Below are 22503 nucleotides of genomic sequence, written 5' to 3' on the forward strand. Positions count from 1 at the left end.
CATTCTTATGGTTAAAATACAACCTATCGTATTGGATATCAACCTATAATTCAAAACTATAAAATAATTATTGATATATAATAATAATATTTATATGTTAGTATTTTGAGATAATTTGAGACTACGAGCCGAGCTAAAATGAGCTAATCATAGTTTTAATTTGGCGTGTTTTTTAACCAAGCAATCCAAACTTGAGCTAGCTCGCAAACAACTTGCTCATTTGCCAATCCTTTTCTTTCCTAGCTAGGGATCATTCAAACTAAATTTAGGTGGTATAATTTGCGTTGGAAACCTCGAGATAGCATATGAGAACTTCTAAGTGTCACCAAGTCCGCGGTGACTATATGGACTATATGAGCAGGAGAGGTAACACCACGTATTCTGATACACAATGTGTATGCTTGCATGGTATAAAATCCCATTGAGGATCATGACTTTTCTGGTGGGAGCTTGCATGGCATAAAATCCCCTACAAGTATATCTTTTATAGACGGGATATTATTGGTCAGGGCTTAATATCGTGTGATTTATGCCTGATAACCACTTTTTTTGACTTTCTGGTGGGAGCTTGCATGGTATAAAATCCTCTACTAAGTATATCTTCTATAGACGGGATATTATTGGTTAGGGCTTAATATCGTGTGATTTATGCCTGGTAACCTTTTTTTTTTTTTTTTTTATGCAAGTCTGGCATGGTACAACCAATAAAATAAAAGAAAAAGAATATAATAAAAAGACTGGGCATTTATGCACTTCCGTCTTGCCCCAAATGAATTATTCTGGGTGGTGGGCTAACGAGGATTGTGATCAAGAAATTATCTCTTGCAAATTTGCTAAGCAATGTAGGTACACTACTCAAATCACCCATCACCATCCACTGATGTTGGTGTCGCTGGTGTGATCACTGGGTGTACAGGTGAGATTTGCTCTGAAATCAAGTACGTCCGGCTCCATCAGATATCAGTACCCATTTCTAATTCAAGGGGACCCACCTGAAATGGAGGGTGTATGATTGGACAGGAAGAACGGGAGCTTGTAGAATGTAGATGAAAGTAACAGCCAGAAAGTATTCGAAATTCCCAGCCCGCCTTCCAAGCCCAGTAGCCACTTGTCACGTGGGCATCTCGGGCATCGCCCATGTCCGCTTATAAAAGACCGAATGCTGCCGTTTCCGTTTTTTAAATGCTTCTCTCCCGATTGCCTCTCCCACTCAGCTCGAGAAGGCGATGTCACTTATCTAGGTTTTTTTTTTTGGTACGAGTTCCTAGTGCGTCGAGACGCTTTCTCCTCGAGTTCTCTACGAATCAAGCTCGGAATCTAAATTCGCCGATCTCTCTACCGATTCGCAGTGGTATTACCTTGATCCTATTATCTTTTTGCTTAGTACTTTCCAATCTCAAACCCAAGTGCGGATTTCTTTTCCTCGATAAAAAGGTCGCAAATTCCTTTTTTTACCCCCCTGTGATTCCCGCCAAGAACCGAGCATAAAAGAGTAATTTCTAGTTTTCCTAGTGATGTTCTAAGGAGTGGCGGATTATTATCCTTCTCTGGGCTTTTAACTTCGAAAAATATTTTGTACTTGATAGTTTTTGACGGTAACAAATCCGATTTTTCCCCCTTTTTCCCTGTTGTCTTTATAAAATCTCAGATGCAGGCATGTGGTGTCCATTTTATATTTGCCCTAAATTTTGAGTTTTTAACCTAGGTTTTCAACAGATATTTGTATGGGTATTCAAGAAGTTCTTAAAGATTTCTTAATTCCATTGAATTTATACATGATGCACTCGTCCGAAGGATTTCGGTGAATTTTTGCGAGCCAAGAATATAACGGGCTAATCAGGTGATTCGTGGTGCTCCTAGAATGCTGTTTAACTGGTTGGTTCCCTCTATCTAAGCATTGCACGATCGATACCTGTTATTCCAGCATTAATCATCTATTTTCTTTACGAAATGAATGATCTTAAACCCTAATTGCTCAAGTTCTCACTTTGGCCTTTTACTGGAGTTCATATGGATGATTAACATTGAAAGGATCTCTTTTGTCTTCATCCCTCTATGTTTTCTCTATTGAGCAGCGATAATGGACGGGGAAAGGTTTTTGTTCTTTTTTAATAATTAGTTACAATTTTACAGGCACGGCAGGTCTTGAAAATTATCAGGAGCCATGGAATTAGAAGTCAAGACGTGAAATGAGGTGCAATGCTTGCTGGCGGGAATTGGATGGGAAAGCCATATCAACCACCTGTGGCCACCTCCTGTGTATCCAAAAAAACATTTATATATGATGAAATTACAGCCATCCACACGCTTCTATTTATGTGACCAAATGTATATGTGAATATTGCATGTTTGATTCTCTTTAACACATGAAAAAGGCACTGAAGATGCAAGCAAGATACTCAGCAACGATTCTGCATGCCCAGTTTGTGATCAAGCGCTCTCCAAAAGGTTTTCATCTTTTATTCTTCAGAGTCTGGATAATGTAGATTTAATGATTATTATCAATCTCCAGGAATTCTCTAAACGATTTTTTTCACATCTATGTTTTGAATGCTCCTTGAGCCAAATAGATGCTTTTCCTGCAAGGGGAAAGCATAGTGTAACTTACTATCCCTTTCTTTTGATGCCTCATTTGTTTTTTTTTTTTCATTATTATTTTGGTGAAACATCATAAATGTTTGCCTTTCAGCCACATGAGACCAATTGATATAAATCCTGGTGATCACTGGATAAATGTAAGAAGCACTCAGATAAACTAAACCTATAACGTTTGTATTTTTAGTTCCTTTTAATTTTTTTTTCTCATTATAGTATCCATTGCAGATGGCGATGGCTGGAGTGCCCCCGCAAATTCGTATCCTATTTGCAATTTTTTTAGTAATTTCTCAGACCTTAGAAGTGCATTTGTCTCTGGAGATTTGTAACAAAAGCTCCAATCAACTAAAGCTTATCCATTTTGTAAGTAATTGAGGGCTTCAGACTGTTTTCTCCCATAAAAAAGTACAAACTCCATCTCATTGTGATAAGTAAACAGAAAAATCTTAGCAATCATCAAGCTAAAGGTTTATAAAAGAGCATTTCTCCTCTGTCTGCCTTTGACACCTAAAAATCAGTCATGAAGACTGCATATCGAGGCGTGATGTTTTACATTGGACAAAAGGAATTAGAGATGCAATACAAATTGAACAAGATCGCTGGGCAATGCCAGCAGAAATGTGAGGTCATGCAAGAAAAAATTATGGAAAAATTGGAGCAAGTGCATGCTGCATACCAGAAAATGGCCAAGAGGTGCCAGATGATGGAACAAGAGATTGAAAGCTTATCAAAAGATAAGCAAGAACTACAAGAAAAATATGCTGAGAAATCCAGGTCGATCTTTTGCTGCTCATTTGAAGTATTAAAAGAGATGATATTCATATTTGACTCCCTCCCCTTTTATTTCTCTGTCCATATGCGTATCTAATTTTGAAAACTTCTCTGGGATCCAGGCAGAAGAGGAAGCTAGATGAGATGTATGATCAGCTGAGGAGTGGGTATGAGTCTGTTAAGCGTTCAGCAATCCAACCTGCAGGCAACTTCTTTTCAAGAACTGAACCAGACTTGTTCTCCGGCATGGGTGACATGATGGATAGCAGAGACCGCCTCAGACAAGGTAATTAGTTACAAAATTAATCTAAAGAAACATTTTTAGCTCAATTTATGGATGTACACAATTAATATGTTTAGAAGATTTTTCAAGTTTCAAATTTGAATGATTGGCTATACTAGTTTTGTATCAAACTTAATGATGTTGTCCCATTTCTATTTCCAATCTATCAGAGAGCTAAATAATTCTTTCCTTAGGCTCTCCCAAAAATACCAGTTGATTTATTTGTCCCAGATTCTTCTGTTCTTACTCCTGAAACTCCAGGGCAGAGAGAGGAGATATGGCCTTCAGCCAGACAGAAAAATTCCAACTCGGGTGCCTATAATCTTTCTGGGGGCTCACCAGCACAGACTGCTCCAGTTCCTGTAGATGCTGGAACCAGGAGACAGCCACACGCTTTATTTGGACCTGGTGCGAGCAATCCTGCTGCTACTTTGCGTAATCTAATAATCTCACCCATGAAGCAGCCTCAGCTATCACGTACCCACCCACACTTGTTCACGTAAGGTTCATTCTCTGGCTAGTTTTTATAAGCTGTTGGGATACTATTCCAGTAACACATTCATATCAAGCAGGTGATACCTTCTCTGAGGTTGAAACTGTCCCAGTAGGGATGTCGGTAGCTGGTTGATATCTCAATGAAAATGAGCAATATATCAACATGGTCCCCTTTAATGTTGCTAGAAATTTTTTGCCTGACCGATCAAGCTGATGTTTCAGGTTGTAAAATAGGAGAGAGCTCAGAATGTTGCTGTGCAGTCATTGCCACGTCAGCCTCTTCTCTCTCCCTGCAAATTAAAGTAACTATCTTTGAGACTCAGTGACATCATAGAACGAGTCTAGCTGATATCGACAATAATTTTGAGAAGAGAGATCATTTTGTTTCAGAAAGGGAATTGATACAAGGATACTCGTAGTGTTTCTTTTTTTTATTGCTTTGCATTTTAATTGATGTAGGGACAGAATTCTCCTTGTGGTACATGAGATGAAGCTTTGAAAAATGATGTCTGTGCTGGCAACACTAACGTAAGTTGTATAAAAATCACAAATTGGGGGATGGGGAGGGTGTATCAGATTATAGACATGAAAGGAGTTCTAGTGCACCAATGAAGCTTGGTACTTTCATGAAGCTTCAAGCAATTGTTTATATACCTCTCCTGAACCTAATATGCATGTCGAAGCATAGATCCGGAACATGAGTTCAACCAGGATTGTCCCATTATTCTAACATTCTTGTTTATCTCTGCTGGTAAGCTGAAGACTCTTTTCTGCTGTTTGATGTTGATGTGTGGTGCATTGCATAATACTATGTGGTACAGGTTCTTGAGAGCCATGATTTGAACCTTTCAAGCCGAAAACATCATCTCTATTTTCCCCCAACCTTGCTAGGAATCTTATGACATCTAAATAATTATTTATTTTCCATCACAAATTTTCTTGGATCTTTGATGCTGTTTAATATTTTTAGTTGCCCTGCAAACTTTGAGTAACTGCCCAAGTTCCTTGGCAAGACTTGACATAGCAATATTTGTTCTTCGCTGATATTATCTGGTTACGACTCTCTCCAGTGATCCGAGACTTGATCGATACTACTGATATTTACAGTCACAGGTCAATGCAGTAGAAAAGCAGAGTTAGGATATGATGGCGTTACCTGGTGCCTTCTGAATGTGGGTTTTAAACAAGTCACAGCCTCACAGGTTAAGGCCTAATTACTTAGAATGCATTTTAATGGAAAATTCCAATTAATTAACTTCCATAATTCTGTAGGCAAATTCAACAGTTAAATCTTTGATGCAGGGCTCGGTTCTGTGAGTATCATGACTGGAAATTTTTTGATGATCCCTTGCAACCTGCTGCTTTTGCTTCTTCAGTATCGATGTTTTTATTAATGTTCATTTGTGCATGCATGATTGAAGTTCCCTGGCTCCACTGCATGTCTCATCAGTCTGACGTTTGGTAATTCACATTGTTCCGAGTTTGTGTTGCATCTTAAGCACGAAATAATGATTTTGGTAAGAAACATTGTTCCGTGTTCGCGGTGCATCTTGATCACGAATGAATGATTAATATTGTCTCGCCACATCCACAATTGGATTGCATTTTGCACAAATCTCGAACCATCTCAAACTTATTTATCCATCCATTTGCACAGCCTTTAAAGCAATTATTGAACGATCCAAGGTGCATCCTTGTTCCGTGGCATTAAGCGCAAAAGATACAACCCCCATCCCATTGTTCTATGGCATTAATTAAGCGAGGAACTTGCTAATCTTGGGCGTTGCTTTTGAAATTTGTAACTCGTCCCGTTACGTTCCAAGATCCGATCGATCCCCAGGAAGACCCGACCCCTTGTATCTAGGTTGGGGAGGCACCCCCTTTCCTGGGCCCCGGGCCCGTGGTCGTCTAGAATGCGTCAACCCCGTCGGCGTTCCACGAGGGAACCCTCGAGCTTCGGGGGGTTCCAGCAGTCCTCCCTCGCGCTGCGGCCCGGCGGACCACCCCATCGTGCGGAGTATTCCCCGACGGAGATTGAATCTACGGTCGATCTCATGTACCTCGCCGGCAAGGGCGATGGGGGAGGCATCCGAGGCCTCTTGGAGTCCGACATCGTCGTCAACTTCAAGGGCATCGACGGGAGGACGGCTCTGCACGTCACCGCGTTCCAGGGCCGCCTCGATGTCGTCGATTTGCTGCTCCTCAGCGGCGCCGTGGTGGATCCCAGGCACCGGTGAGGCAGCGCGGTACGCTGCTTCCTCGATTGCTAATATTATCGGTCTTCTTCTTGTTCTTAATTCTAGCGTTTCTTGTAGTTCTTTTTCTTCTGGTTTCTTCTTGTTCTTGGTTGTTTGCTTTCTTGAAGTTCTTGAATGCAGCCAAGAATTGAAGCAATAAGAATGTAGCCGAGAAGGATGATCCTTTGTTTGCTCTTGGGGTTATCTATGCGTGTGGATCTTGTTATATTTAATTAATATTTTTTTGGGTTTGATTAGTTGAGTGTTGGTAGCATTTCATTTCATGATGTTAGATGGTAATTCTCTTAGCTGTAAACAAAGACAATGTTCAGCATCTTTGTGTTGTTCCAAGTTCTTTTCGTTGTTTGCATGGAGCTGAAACATTCACCAATGAAATAGATCAGCAATGTATGGTGGATTTCTTCTTTCCATGTCAGATTTTAAAGAAAGTCAGTTGCTGCAGTATCAAGCAATGGATGAACATCCCATGATTAGACAATGTTCGTCTAGTCATGAAAGGGAAAGGTGTCATGAAAAAATGTTTAAATAATATTCACGTAGATACATGAAAGTTCCACTGGAACAAAACAAGACTGACAGTTTAATATAATAGAAGTTTAAAAAGATAGAAGGAATGATGGGGCTCGATTATTGTCATCACCATCTAATCCTTTCTGCATCATAATGGTAGCAGTCGTAGAATCAAGCTCTTTAGCTGAGAAGGCTCTTATCTATAATCCTGGAGAAATGTATGAATTATGGTCATTTAAGAATTGATGTTTAGTTCTTGTTCAAGGCAGTTTTAGGCAAGAGAGGGGCTCGGCAATGTGGGTACAGGGATTGACCTTATTGATCATACTCTAAGCTCATCAAATTAGGGATTAGCCCTCCAATGTTTCAGGAGGGTTGGAAAGAGGATAGATAAAGAGGGATATGACAAGGTTTCATCCAGGGAATTTCATTTATCCTTGCAGTACATATTATAAGACAAGTAGTCAAACTGAAATTAGTTTCATAAGAACTGGGGAAATGATAAATGATATAAAAAGAATAATCACAGTTGAACTATTGGTATGATTTGTTTAATATTTTAATCAAGTAATTAGTGATTCACGAAGCTAAAAGACAAGCATGTTGAAAAGCACATACGTCATCAATTATACAATGCAAAAAGAAACTGACATGTAAACATAACCCCCAAAGTTCTGAACTTTAGGAAGACTCCTTTTTTCTATATTTAATTTAGAACCATGATCCGAACTTAATGAAAGAAGAGTTCTTTCCATAAATTTAATTTGGTATCTTTTGGAATCTTGAACCTGCACCCATTTCCTGAGAGCTTCCTTAAGACTATATGTTACTTGCTTCTCTGTACCCACACCGCCCAATCATCAAATAGTTTATGGCACAATTCAATTCAAGATGGTTTTGATGAATACTATTCGCTAATTAGGTATTAACCAGTTTATGTGGTACTAAGATGGTGAGGTCATCAAGAATGTATGTATACAGTAAATATGAAAAGGACAAAGAAGAAAATCTACAACTAATTTGCATTCCAACAAGTTCATATAATCATTGTGTCAAAGCTCATCTCATCAAAGTTTTCTCTTATGTTTTGTTCTTTTTTTCCTTTTGTTTTTTTGTTTTCTATTCTTTGTTAAAATGATTCAAAAACCAAGTTTAGGACAATGCAACCTTATAAACCTCATTTTTTTATTGACTTTGCACTATATCCTTTGAAGTTTTTTTAATGTCCATTGGAATACTCTAACACCTACTGTCAGGCTTTGTTCATGCATATTAACTGTTGCTGCTTCTTTGTTGCAAAGGATTGCATAACATTGTTGAATTCAAAAAAAAAAAAAAACTATTGACTGCAGATTTTCTTCTATGAAATTTTATTGGTTCAGGTCTCTTCTTGATATGCTGAACCTCAAAAGTTCAAATCTCATCTGGATCTATTTGCATCTGGTCTTGGAGTCTGCAGTTTAAATGATTCTTTCAACCATATTCGATGCTTGTAGTAGTAACCTGCAGAGAAAAGAGGAATTTTCAGGAATTCATCGACATATGTATTCTCTTAGTCAAATGGTTAATACTTTTTTTGTTTTTTGTTTTTTTTAATGTTTAGGAACACTTCCCTGCTAAGATTTGAAGTTGAGCACATCGTATGTACATTTGCAGTTAACTAAATTTTATCATCAGAACTTCAGACTGATTTTCCTACTACTGTTGTCTGAATAGCCACTTGGAAATGCAATATAATACAAGAATCATGATGTGATCAAGCTTTTGGAGAAATTTGGTGCTAAGCTCAGGTATGTTTTGCAAGTTAATGCTTGAATGTGAATTGCATAAGACTATTTGGCCTTCATAGTCTGCTGCAATTATTTTTTCGTTGAACTGTATGTTATGTAGATTGCTTCTATGCATGTGAAAATGGCACGTAAAGTTCCAGACTATGGGTTTCATCCAAGTGAACTTGATTTCACAAACAGTGTTGAAATAACCAAGGTTAGTTATTCCTTATGAGATGGTATTCTTCAATATTATTATGGTTTATCGTTTTTTCCCTGGTGTGTTTTTAATAGGATGAACTGTTATTTTTTAAGTTTATATTTTTAGGCATAGTTTTGCCACTTTTTCCTAAAGCATTCCTTTTGATAAGCTTTAGCTCAGACTCGCATGGGCAATAAAGTGTCTATGTTTAAATGCTGAATCAGATATAGTTCACCAATCACCATTGCTTTTGAGCTCCAGTCACTTTTAACCAAGGTCAGAACTTCATAAACCAGAATATAGGTTATTATATCACTGCAATCTTGTTTCACTGAGATGTATCCGTAAAAGAATGACTACCTAGATGTGACTTTGATGGATGTCAAGTCATATAATGGTCATAATTGGTCTGGCAGAATTATTTATTTTACCATTCATACATGTTGAAGTCTGTTAAGTAATTATGATCTCTTGCATATGTTGTTCCACTAGATGTATTTTGGAGAATTCTGTAAACTTCTATTCTTTTCATTGTGTGGTTGATATGGGAGAGCTGTTTTTACATCATAAACAGATGAACATATTTTCAGAGAGTTCTGGGGTTTTTTTTGAACAAACATTGCCCATTTCAAGTTTGAATTTTGAAAAGTTTTTACCTCGAATATTTCACCATAGTATTTGACTTTTTCTTCAAAAAAAAAAAAAACCTTCCGTATTCTTTTTCTAAAGGATGAAAAAACTGCTGAAGTAATCTAGATGAAAGGGAGGCTTATAATACCATCTCTTCTAAACCCTTGTCAAGAACCACAGCCCACCCTATGATGAAGCTCTTTGAAGATGTTTATTTGAAGATGTTCCGAATAATAGTAGCTTACAGGTAAATTTTTCAAATGAATTTTAGAAGTCGAAATGGCCTGTCAATCCCTAAAACCTTCAACCCTCCACAGGCATGGTGACTTATCTTTGATATGCATGTCCAACAAATTTGATGCTAAAGATGAGGAGGGCTGCTGAGATTGCATTATTAACTTCCAAGAAATTTCTAGAAGATGGATTTGAAGAGGATGGGCCTCCACAATAGTGAAGGCAAGATTCTAACACCAACATGTCTCTAAAATTGCCATTGAGAGGTAGGATTTGACTACCACCATTTTTCTTAACCTTCCCTGGTGCATTGCCAGATTCTATGGTTTTCATATTTTTATATCTGACAAACAATTGCAACATTATACAGCATTTTGAGGTGGCCATTGATCAATGTTTCAAAGCTTTAGTTTCTGAATGGAAAAGTTACAATGGGATGAGAACTGCATGAACATCTTCAATCCAATTTTTTGTTCCTCTTAAATTTCTTTCACTTCTTATGAAATGGATCTGACTTGTAGGAGTCATTGTAATTAATCAGTATAGCAATCGAGCAATGGTTAAAGAGTTTAGTTAGATCAGAAGAAACTATAAGAGGGGAATTAGAGTGGCCAAATCATCTCGTTGTCAAAATTAAAGTAGTTTTAGTGCCTTTTTCTAGCTATAATATTGCTTTGGCTTTTGCTCATTTTGAAAGAATTTTGTTATTTCATGTTAGGCATACTAAATTGTGGATTCCTGAATCACAGGATTTCTAGGTTTTTTTACGTGCATTTCCTTTCTTTGTAAAAACGACTTCAGTGTACATGCCTAGTGCAGAAAACATTTGGAGTCTACTTTGATGAGGCATTTCCCCAACATTTGTATTTGATTTGCATAGTTACTATTCTATGAACAAATCAATGCACATGATATTTCACAGACAGTCAAATCTGTTTTTCCCTCATTTAAGACCATTTCAGGGAGCATTTTGCAACATGGCTAGGAATAGAGGTTGCTGTTAAAATGTTTAATGAAGATGTTATTACTGATAAGGATAAAATGTGGGTTGATCTCAGTATATAGATGTATAGTATTTTGATGTTTGTTTCTTATTATTTTAATTTCTAACTGATTCTATAATGTCGCACCTCTTTTCTACCTGGTCAGCTTCTTAGTCATTCTGTTTTATCTTTGATTTTTTGCAGAAGGGAACTTAGACACGGGCTTTCATTGCTTCAGCAAATACAGCATTCAAATATTGTCCAATTTTTGGGCGCTACAAAGTAATCGAATGATGGCAGTTATGGAATATCTGCCAAAGGTTTGTTTGCTGATTTTCTGAGCTTCCATTTTCTTTTTTTTTGAGCTGTGAAAACTAAACCTATCTGTGTATTTTTGGCATTTGTTGTTCATCCGATCTTACATATTCCTTCCTTTTTCCAATCATGATATTAACCAATCTAACCAGGTCTCGCCTTATCATGTTTTCTTCTGGGTTGGGCCAATATCAGCTCAGTAATGCAAGGATTTTTTTTTTTCATGAACAACAATGTAAGATGTAAATAGTTATAAAGTGGTCTTCCCAATTGTCCATTATTATATGAATTGTTATTTTAATGGAGTTAGGACTAATAACTGCAACTTATAATAGTCATGCATATTTATCATCTTTTATAAAACTTTAAAGTTTAAACTGTAATGTCTTTGGCATCAAGCTGTTTGGGTATGTAATTGTATTTATGTTCTGGGATTAAGGCACTAAAAGGAAACCAGATTAATAAAATTGAAAGCACAAACTCCTAACCTATAAATTTTAATTGATATCAACAATTTAGAATATTACAGTACATCCCCAATTCACCACTGGGTGAACCTCAAGTTTGCTTTTGAAATTGAGATAATTGGCATCTGCCCCCTGCATTGACTGCCATCTGACATTTAGTCCCTGTTGACTGAAAAGTTTTATTGCACCCTTGATATTGATGGCCATTTTATGTTTAATCCCTGTCCCCATATGTACTTATGCATAAGTGTGTATAAAACAGAGAACTCTGTGTAGAAACAGGCATAACTGAAAAATACTGCCTGACTATAGAAGAAGAATGTAAAAATGCCAACTATTTAAAGGCTAAACATAAAATGGCGGTCAAACAAAGGCTGATTGTTAAGTTCCCATTGGAATTTTCATAAACATGTTTTATTTACTTGTATTGTTATACATCACTGTCAAAGATAAGCCATGGTGGTTCGAGAAAAAATGTTCAATAAAGAGATCCATCTTCTAAGATCAATTCAATATAGCATTTGTCTGTCTAAAATTTCCAATATATGTCAGTATTACTTCTTTTGGTTTTAGACTGTGTAATACGACATGTTAGCTATGTGATTTGATTGAATAAGAGCTGATTAAGAGAAATGAACTGGTATTCTTTGGTCTGAATCTCCAGTTTGACTCTTGTACTGGTTCAGATTTCAGAGTGATGTCAAACAAACTATACCAAATGGAAGGGCAGCCTGGTCTATATATTGCATGATGTCTTAGTTTACTTCATTCTTGGGTGCAAGGTGATCTATACCAGAAAGGAGCAATAAATCCATCAATGGCAGTTCAATTTGCACTTGATATAGCAAGGTTGTTAAGTTAGTTTTTGCCTTCCATTTTCTCAAAGAAACCTGCTAATGAGTAGTTACTAGTGAGAATCAAGTTAGACATGAGTTTCTAACACTTCCTAAAATACTTATGGAATTTTGTTTTCCCATCATCTTTAATTTTCAAGCATTGCAAATGCAAGTATTAACCTATGGGTCAAATTTTGCCAGAGGAATGAATTTTTTGCATGTGTCATAAATGATTATGTTTGTGCTCTTATTTCTTTATATCTCGTATATGGATTCGATTTTACTACCTAGTACTCTTTGAATAGCTTGAAGCTTTTTGGACGTGTTTGCTTTGCTTATTATGAGTAAGATTACAGAATCATATTGTTAGATAATGCTAAACATTTGTAAGTTGCAAATTTTGATGTCAGCAAGCTGCTGAAGGTAGTGAAACTGTCTGTGAGGACAGACCGCTTGATTACAAGAATCGTTCAGCTTTCACTTGCCCCACCTATATAACTTCTGAAAGCAATATGAAGTGAAATAGATTAGTCAACATGTACTTGATTTGTTCACTATATGAAGTAAAGCATCAAATGAAAGACATTTTTAAGTATCAGAGTTAGAAGAAATCCAGAGGTTAAAGTCTTTAGGTTAAAAATTGTCTTAAAGAATAGCAGATATTTTAAATTCTGTTTGATCAGTTTTGGTAATTGCATGTAGATCATCTATAATAACAGCATATCATATAAGTGAGAAACTTGCATCAGGATAAAGGGGAGACATCTTTTTTTGGGTCAGACCATCAAAAATATTCTAGAATTACGAAGGAAATGAAGGAGGTTAGTGTTGCATGGATTTTCTTTGTCTTTTTCCCTTTGTGCAATAACGAAGGCGACATTTTATAGTTCATGATGGATTATTCCTTTTCAGGAGCAATTTTTGAGGGTTAGCTGGATCATTGTTGACAATGGAAGCAGTCCACATGCCAGAAATTTATTAGCCATTCGTGGACCAGGAATTTATGAGCCATGTGTGGAGAGTGTAAAGGTGGAGCCCATTGCCAGAAACTCATCAGCAGATGTTAGATACCACAGTGATTCTTGCAGATGCCTAGTGGGTGTTGAGATTATCAAGCATGGGAAGGCCCCACAATTGAATTCTACAAGTTGGCTGATCCACTGCTTCTGTGAATTTGTAGATTCCGAGATTTGTAATGTGGATAGAGTCATAACAGAAATGTAGATTGATTGGTAAAACATTAGCAGATTTCTTGACTCAGATGATTATTGGAAGGAACCAATACCTAAGTCTAGCTTAATATATTTTGTAGGGGGTCAGGTTAGTTATGCTAGTGTGGCTTATGTTATGTTGAATAAAGACTTGATGGTAATACATGAAGGTGGGGCTTCAGTCCAGGTTAAGATGCCCATAAATGTTTTCTTTACTTTTCTTTTTTTTCCCCTATATCTCGGCTAATAAGGTGGACATTAGATTGAGTGCTATGTGATGGCCGCTTACAAGTTCACTTAAAAAAAGGAAGGAATGGGTGGAGAGACTCTACAAACAAGATATGATGTTGTGGTTTAAGAGACTTTGTGCTTCCATAGGGTGCATGCGCATTTGACGAGCACAAGGGTTATGATCATGTTTAGATTGATGTATTTTGGAGTTACAAAGGAATAGTCAAAGATTATGGTGGATAAGATATGAAACTGATCAAGATTGTATGTGCAACCAAGATGTTAGAGAGACCCCTTAAGGTGGCACTCAATGTGTCTTGCAGCACTAGGCTTGCGAAGAAGAATAGGTGCTAAGAACACCTGTATAGAATTGATGAGAAAGGACATTAAGTCCTTTACTACAAAGAGACCCTTAATAGGACTGGTTGACAAAGATATCCAATGCTTACTTAGATTGATGGGATGAAACTCGACATGGTCAGTACTCAGTAGTGCAATTAATTGATTAGTTTTTTCAAATGCTTTGTTATATGAATCTGTGTGGTTACTCTTATGAATAACCTAATATACCAACCAAAAGCTGTCATGTCTCATCCCATTTCTACAATATTCTTTTTTCTTTGTGCTTCTAGCTTGATCATGCTGTTTTAAGCCCTCGCCTCTAAACTCAGCAATGTATATGTAAAACTATAAACTTTTTGAGCAGGCAGGTATGTGGCTCCAGAAGTCTTCCAAATGGAGAATATGGTATAAAAGTGGATGTCTTTTCATTTTTTTTTTATCTTTCAGGAGGTATGCTTTCTAAAAGCTTGCAAGTCTATAAACATATTTAGCACGGTAATTTCAGCAATACTGATATAGGAGAATGGTTGCCCTGCAACTTTCTAGCTGCTCGTTTATCTCAAGAGAACAAACTAATTTATTTGTGGGCATGCCCATGAATAATAACATAAGAATGAAATGTCTTTAACTTAATAAAAAATTCAAATTGTTGTTCACTAGGGGGTAAGCTTGCATATATCTGACCTTCTTTAGATCCTGTAGTGGCGGGAGCCTCGTGACTGGGATGCCCTTTGCTATTAACTAGTGGAAAAAACTTCCCAAATGTGAACTTCCTTGTTGTCAAAACCAACCAGTGTATTTTTCTTTGTACCAATCAATTAGAAAATAATGCAGATAAAGATGTTAAGTGTGCATAAGTATACCAGGCACTTGTGTTAATTTGTACCTAAATAGGTACTAGACATTTTTGTTATTGTAATATCATTTGGTATATATTATTGCAACAGGAAAAGATGCCATCTTCAAGTAGATAGATGAGCTCTACTGATTGCTCTTCTGCTTTTCCTTGGTGTTGTCCTCTGTAAATGCACATCATTCATTAGATTTATTCAGTACTCATGTAGTAAATACTCATTGACAAGCAAGATGGATGTGTTGAATGTAATACTTCGTATCTGCGGAGTTTTAGGCCATATTGCGAGGTACAGGCAACCTATGTTATACCAACTCAGACATGAGCATCATGAGGGGGTGCATGTCTTAGCATCCGATCCTTCGTTAAGAATTTCCTCTAATGGATCCTTACCCTAGTGCCTATCCATGTTTAAGTGTGGGGGGTGGGTGCTTCATAGTGAATCAAAGGGTTCAAGTTATATGAGGTGCAATAGTCTCAAATTTGATGCCCTTGAGTTACCATTTTTCATGTTCATGTTGGTTCATATGCCTCCATACATGTTTATATATGCATTCTGCAGAGATGGTTGCATTTACGATGAAATATGTGCATAATCTTGTCTATCTAAAAAAATCGTACTAGAGTTCTGGGTGGCGCACAGTTGAATTGGCACTTCTTGTTTAACATAGAGTTCATTTGTTGACAGCAAGCTTGTGCTCAAATCACCAATTTCTGGTGTTAATGATAATATACATGTAGTTAATTGTTTTTATGCTAAATGGTTTGTTGATAATGCATTCATATTGTCTTAATTGTTGCTTTCTTGCATAGAATCTTTAGGATACAATTTGTTAACATTGCCAATATATATTTATTGTAATTGTGTTTGGATTATTATTAACCTGATCTGATCTGAAAAACCGATACACTAATAAAATAAATCATAAAACTTGATGAAATCCGATCAGAGTGGAAGTGAATTTTGACCCAATTTAAGTATGGATCATTTTGGATTGTGCCAAACCTACTTGTGTGTAGCATGTAAAGATTTTTGAGTCTGGGGTTTAAATCTTGCAAAAGCAACCTGTTTAAACATATATTCCTCTAGGGCTTTTTATACTTTAGTTACATATTGTGATGATCTGCGGTAGATGTCATGATTCCTTTATTATTTTAGGCCAGGAAGGGTGATGGCTGATAAACTTGGCACTGAAGGATCTTTGAAATGATCGTGTAAATATGAATAGCTGCTAAAAGTTCAGTGGCAATTTATGTTGAATTTTCAAAGTTTTGTATGAGTCTTTTCTTGCAAATTTTATCTGTGGAGGAAATAGAATGCAGCACAGAACTGTAATTTCCCCTCTACAACCTCATATTTGGTCGGAAAGGACTTGGATGGTAATGATCGAGGGTGTTTTTTCTCTTGTTATTTGATCTGAAATGTACATCAAGGTACTTCAATTGTGGCGTTCGCTGATTTCAATTCCTCTTCTTTTCCTCTGTACCTAGGCTTAAGTTCTTAAAAGAGTAGTGTGTGGAAAAGAAAAGAAACCTCCATAGAAATAGGAAATGTGATTCATGTGGCTGAAAATTTTGATGCAATAGTTGAGTGTAAGATCTGTGGGGGTTGAAATGCTCAATTACCCTGAGAGAAACTTCAGCAAGTTCGGGGGTTATGTTCTTCTATTGAATTAAACTACTTGCTTAAGACAATGCTGAGATATATTTATTTGCTTAACAGCATCAATGTTGACCTGCATGGCAAAGGCTGCTGAAATATAGTTCATTAACATTTGATTCTTTGTAGACTGTTTTATCCAGATGATTGGAGGGTCTCCACCATGTTCCACTACACGAGACATCGAAGTTCCCAAAGCATATTTATTTGATTAGCCTCCTTTTATTTGATTAAAGAGTTTGTCCATTTTCTTGAATAATATTTTTTTTCAGCACATGTAACATATTATAATACAATGTTGACTTCTCTTTGATATCTTGGTGGATGTTCAATATGCCATTCTGTGTTCTCTAAGTTGCTAAAATCAGGTCAAGTATTTTTTCAGTGGAAGAGATTTGAATAAAAACAAACAGAAAACAAAAGGGCCGGGATACAAGGGAGAAATAACTGAGATAGTAAAAGAGCAAAATGAAGGGAAATAGGAATTCATCTTCATAAATTAGGTGAATATCTACTTTATTTATCACACTAGAGAAATTAGTCTTAATGGCTGAATTACCAAGATATCCTTCGTTCATGCTTGCCTGGCAATTGGTAAGTAGTTGATGCCGGACAAGAAAAGAATCGGAGTTAGAGTTTTTTTTTTTTTTTTTTTTTTTGAGTGGGTGGGTGCATGAACTTTGGCCTCCAACTTTCACTTCATTTCACAAGAAAATGAGCACTATTGTCTTTTGCTTGATCCTCTCTATAGAGGAGTCCTAAACTTGACCCACGAGTTACTGAATTTGAGTCCTTTTGGGACTCATTGGAAAGATTGAAACAAATCTCTCTTAAAATCTTTAGTAAAACAATTATAGCTTTAACAACCACAATGGTTTTATATAACTAGATAATTTCAAATTAATGAGAATAGACTCATGAACTGAGCAAGGAAAGAAGAATCATGACATTGTGATTGTAGCTTGAGAATTGTTCTTTTATGTTGTCTAATTGAAGATGTACTTGTGATATAGCAATGACGTTTTTTTCCCCCCAATTCTTTGGTTCAATATGGTCTTACACTAATTTTGTTAATAACCTGGGCAAGGCTATTTAGTGATGCCAATTCTTGAAATTATGAATTAAGTCCTCTCGATGATCCCTTACTTAGAATTAATAAAGCCTTCATTATTTGTTTTTGTTAATCAAGGTTATACATTGACTTGATCAGAATTTGACCTTTAACTTATAAACTGCTTATTAAATGCTTTAACTCAATTTATCTTTGTCAATTATATCAAGCTGTTACCACTGATTTGTGCTGCCAAGCATGGATTGCATGCCAAGAACCTAGAAACTTGATATCATTTGTACTTCAAACAGATGAGAAAAATCTTTTTATTCAAGCTCTCGGAACAATATCATTATATGTCAACTAGGTTTGTTTGACGTTGTTTGTTTGAGAAGCACCGAATCTTAAAAAGCCCATGTATAAGCAAGAGAGCCCCATGTATAAGGTTCAGCCCCAGAGACATCATCCTTGTAACCTTGTAACCCAGCACAAAGCATCATGAAGGCCTTTATACTCGAGCATCCTGTGAATGAGAACCTGTCATGATTTCCCATGACTCAAAAGCAATATCTGGTGGTTGTGATTGTTCACATCTTCTTTGAATCCAACTAATCGACTTTAGTGGGTATGCCTAAATTCCTTTCCCATAAGCATCTATAATATGCTTTTATGGAGAAAAATAAATTTATGTCTTCAAGAACTGACGAATTCGAATGTAAGCCCAAATGATTTGAGACTGGCTCCAATCAAGTGCCCCTGTCGAAATTTTCACCATACGACCCATTAGTAGTAACAGCTAAATGTCCTAAAACCACGGACAGGCCAATATGTAATAGATGCGGCCCCGATTTCAATGCCTGGCAAGAAGCAATCACTCTTGTGTCATTGGATTTTGAGGGGATCTTTGTGACTATAGAGCTGCAGCAGCAGGGGGATTCAATCCTCCTCGGTTTTTTTTTTTTTTTTTTAATCTTTTCTCTTTTAGTACAACGGATTCAATCATTCCTTGGCCTGTGACTCTCCGCTTGTTCGCTCTGCAGTCGTGTCATGTCCCTCAGTGGCGCACCATTCTGGTGCTGCTGCTGCGAGCTAATGCGGGTCAGGTGATACCTCAGAAGTGAGTTGGCTCGCATGTTTCTCTTAGTCCCTGGTTGTCAGTGCGCCCAGCGATGGCATCTAGCAGCTAGTCTCAAAAAAAATTTAGCTATGGGAAAAGCGCCTTCCACTTTGGGCTGTCGTGACTAATTCTATTACGAACTTTAGGCGTGGCCCTACTACGTACGATCTTTAGACTTTAGGCAGGGCCCTACCAAAAGAACCGGTGCCACATTGCATGCAGGTCACGGATGATTTCATTGGGACTCGGGGAGCATCACAGACTGTGAGATGCCGCTGGTCACGGATGATTTCATTGGGATTTGTTCCATGTAATTTCCTTATCAAATAGAAGTTTGTGGATGGGAGCTCTACGGCCGACTTGACTCGGAAAATAGTAGGATAGGGAGTTCTTGCGTGTGCGTCAAGTTCTAACGGGTGGTAGGAGGCGAGGTGGATGAAATTGAAATTGAAACGCTTGCTTGGCTGGTATCGCCTTTTCCGGTCAGAGTCAGCTCTGATGGATGGACATAATAGGGTAGAAAGATAGATAAAAGTCTCTCAAAAAAAGGCAAAAAAAGAAGAGAGAGAGAGAGAGAGAGAGAGAGAGAGAGAGAGAGAGAGAGAGAGAGAGAGAGAGAGAGAAAGAGGATGAGAAGAAAGGTAGAAGAGTCATACCGTGCATTTTGGATGGTTCTGTGACCACTCTTTTGTTTTTTAACACAGTAGATGCGGACTTCTGGGTGCATTTCCATGTTTTTCTTTTCTCCCATCTCTCCTCCCCACTCTCTGTAATTAGATTAGGATCAAGAAGGAGTGATGCAGTCTTTTGTAGTCGATCATTTTAAAGATGGCAAGAATAGGTTTGACTTTGATCAACTTTGCTTCAACTACTTCTGCAACCGGATGGCCATTTTTTTTGCGGCTACAAGCTCAGGTTTGAGCAACATTTCTTTAGTTAACTTTGCACTGGAGCAGCGATAAGATGCTTCTATGCTGAAGCTTCATCCAACTTCAGTGTTTCCACAAAAGGAAAATTCATCTTAGAATTAGAGGGTGAGCGCATTATGTGCTCAAATGACTAAGATGAGAGACGAGTAATAAAGCACCTAACATTACAACAATTTTCTAATGTCTCTTACTGGTATCTAGTATGAGAATGTCAAGCATATCTCATTTAGGGCTTGGAATCTTTTTCAGGAGCCTCAAATACATTGTTTCCAGGGAATTCATATTCGTCATCATAAACTCTTGAGATAAATAGTTAAAAATAAAAATCATCGATCTAACATTATTTCTTGGTGCATGGTAAGTGATTTTGGACTACCTGGTGGAAAATACTCACTTTAATAAGCAACAGAGGTGGAACTAGAACCAAGGTCTCTCATACAAATTATGACAACTTTTTGAAAATTTGAACACGATCCTTGCATGTTCAAACCATGTTTATCAATTCTTTTCAAGATTCCATCAATGCAAATATGAGCCAAAGGTATCATATTTGATCTGCTTATTGTTAAGATGGTGTATCTTAATGTAGCTGTTGCAAACAAATGTTTTTGGGAAAAGTCTTTGTTAGTCATCACTTACTAGTAGTATAATGATGATCTTAGTGTCGTGATTAACTCACGGGAGGGATGTATCCAAGACCTTTATTTGTGGATCTCTTAGATGTATGAAAGATGTGATGCAATGAGTCTAGAAGATGAGCGGATGTGTTGAGGTTGATGATCATTGCATAATAGTGACTTGAGGAGGAAAATTAAAAAAATTCTTATTTCGCATAATTTTTCTTTCACAATTCTTGGTTGAATGACAAGTTTCATATGCAGCACTCTTGCTCTCTCTCTCTCTCTCTCTCTCTCTCTCTCTCTCTCTCTCTCTCTCTCTCTCTTTCTTTGTGCATTATTTTCTGAAGTTAGTAATGTTACCAAATTAAACAGATTTTTTTTTTTGAATATTTAGATTGCAAATTTAATTTGGACCACTTATAGATTTATCCCATAAATAGAGAAGGCTTATCTCATGGTGAACCACGGCATTTCTTTATCTTTCGTAATAACGTTTCTTTATGACTTTATGATAGAATGGTCTTCCTCAGTATATATCATAAATATCCAGCTATAAAATCATACTTCTTCTCTTTATTTGACACTTTCAATTTGCGACACCCTAACAGAAGAGTTGGATGCTTTAATTTTTTCTATATTTTCATTTTTCTGCTCTTTGGCTAAAACTTTTGTAAGTTTACGAGAATCTTTGAAGGTTGCTATATGGCTTCCCGAGATTAAACAAGGTATTAGTTTAGTTTTTTATTGCCAACTAACCTTCTAAGGCAGGTCCCCTTTTATACCAAAGTTGCTTGTTGAAAACCTGGCATTTTCCTTGATTTAGACCTGGAACTACCACCCTTATTCTCAAATAAAAAGACTAGGAACTACAACATGGTTATACGGGATGAGACTTTGGTGTTCTTATTTGGTTATGACTTCCTTTCAATTTATTGACAGGTAGTTTTACAGGATATTAAGGTTTTAATTATGCAATTCCCATTCTCAACTTCCAAAGTGTTATTGTAGGTAACAAATGCCATTTCGCCTTCACATATCCAAACATTTTCCCTTGTCAACCATTTCACACCATACACAATACTCTATCTTTAAAAACCAATAAATTCCTCTTCCTTCCCGTCCATTTTCCTATCCTATCCAATAATTATTTCAAAGTTATAACTAGTTAACAACTTTTCTGTTAATGATCCATAGTTAATCCAAACACTCGCTTCAGATTTATATCTAAGCATTTGAATTCTTGTTGAAGGGATATCTGGGAAAGAAGAATCTACAAGATGGTGAAGTTATATAAATTTACAAATCGAGGAGGAATGTGGGATTACTTGATCATTAATATCCAAGATTCATCTTGAGAACTTCTTAATCAATCATCTTTGTCTTAGTCTTTTCTTTATCCTGGACATCAACCCATTTGCTCAAGGATTTTCAAGTTTGTAATTACGCAAACATGCAAACTTGCTTGTGAACAATTGATCCGGTCGAGGAGAAAGGAATTTGTTGCTACTAAATATTGAGCCGTGGTCTGTTGTCACTCGGTGTACTCTAAGGTCGGTGAGAACCAAAGAGAAGTTAGATTAGATGAGACTGAGGTGAATAGAAACTGGCTCACACTGAGGCCTCCGAGTTACATAAGGATCTCCGAGTTACCTCTTTATATAGGGTAAAATACACATCTATTACTTGATTGATATACTTTAACTATGTGGTAATGGTCGGCCGCATATTAACAACATGGTAACCATTTTGCACGAGCAATATATGACGACAATCATGCCGATCATGCATTAATTGCAGTGTCGTCACAACTGCTAATCTTTATCGCTTTGAGCAAAATGGCACCTCGGTCTATTTCGAAGTTATTTACCTCGGTTATGGCCGAAGTCAAAGAGGTCGGTTCCATCCGAGGTTCAGATGTTCAATATTTTCCCCATCAGAATTACTTCCTTCAATCTGTTCAACTCGATTTTTTAAAAAAAAATAACAAAAATTTGGAAAAATTTGGACAAGTATGATCTAAGCCCCTCTTTTCTTTCATTAATGAATTCTAAAACTGAGTTACATAGCTTCTACTCATACTAGTAAGGTCCATCCTTGCACAATTTTGGTTGAATTTTTGTTGTAGTTGAAATAAGATGCAG

General features: G+C 36.9%; 2 protein-coding genes across 26 annotated transcripts; both read left to right on the top strand.

Moving 5' to 3' along the window:
* The first annotated feature begins 1093 nt into the window (after positions 1–1093).
* Positions 1094–16977, top strand: LOC103708674 (E3 ubiquitin-protein ligase CCNB1IP1 homolog). 25 transcript variants are annotated; one of them, XR_005512983.1, is made up of 15 exons: positions 1096–1351; positions 2134–2259; positions 2376–2448; positions 2690–2735; positions 2824–2854; positions 3114–3369; positions 3489–3652; positions 3911–4148; positions 4367–6390; positions 8295–8702; positions 8803–8898; positions 9831–10013; positions 10935–11050; positions 12199–12361; positions 16775–16977. XR_005512983.1 is itself a non-coding variant. In XM_039129217.1 (9 exons), the coding sequence occupies exons 2-9, from the start codon at positions 2190–2192 to the stop codon at positions 4223–4225; spliced, it is 882 nt and encodes a 293-aa protein (XP_038985145.1). In that variant the 5' UTR covers positions 1094–1351; positions 2134–2189; the 3' UTR covers positions 4226–4360. The 25 variants fall into 25 exon arrangements, 3 of the variants coding, with proteins under 3 accessions (XP_038985145.1, XP_017699075.1, XP_008791972.1); XR_005512978.1 differs by lacking the exon at positions 12199–12361 and adding an exon at positions 13098–13169 and having other exon boundaries at positions 13261–16960; XR_005512970.1 differs by adding an exon at positions 1717–1875 and having other exon boundaries at positions 10935–16960.
* Positions 6058–12869, top strand: LOC120111735 (integrin-linked protein kinase 1-like). The gene is made up of 7 exons (XM_039129612.1): positions 6058–6377; positions 8516–8552; positions 8803–8898; positions 10549–10610; positions 10710–10804; positions 10935–11050; positions 12759–12869. Exons 1-7 carry the CDS (start codon positions 6058–6060, stop codon positions 12867–12869), a joined length of 837 nt encoding a protein of 278 aa, XP_038985540.1.
* Positions 16978–22503: the final 5526 nt, after the last annotated feature.

This window comes from Phoenix dactylifera, chromosome 8 (genome assembly GCF_009389715.1).
Source record: "Phoenix dactylifera cultivar Barhee BC4 chromosome 8, palm_55x_up_171113_PBpolish2nd_filt_p, whole genome shotgun sequence".
In the NCBI taxonomy this organism is placed as follows: domain Eukaryota; kingdom Viridiplantae; phylum Streptophyta; class Magnoliopsida; order Arecales; family Arecaceae; genus Phoenix; species Phoenix dactylifera.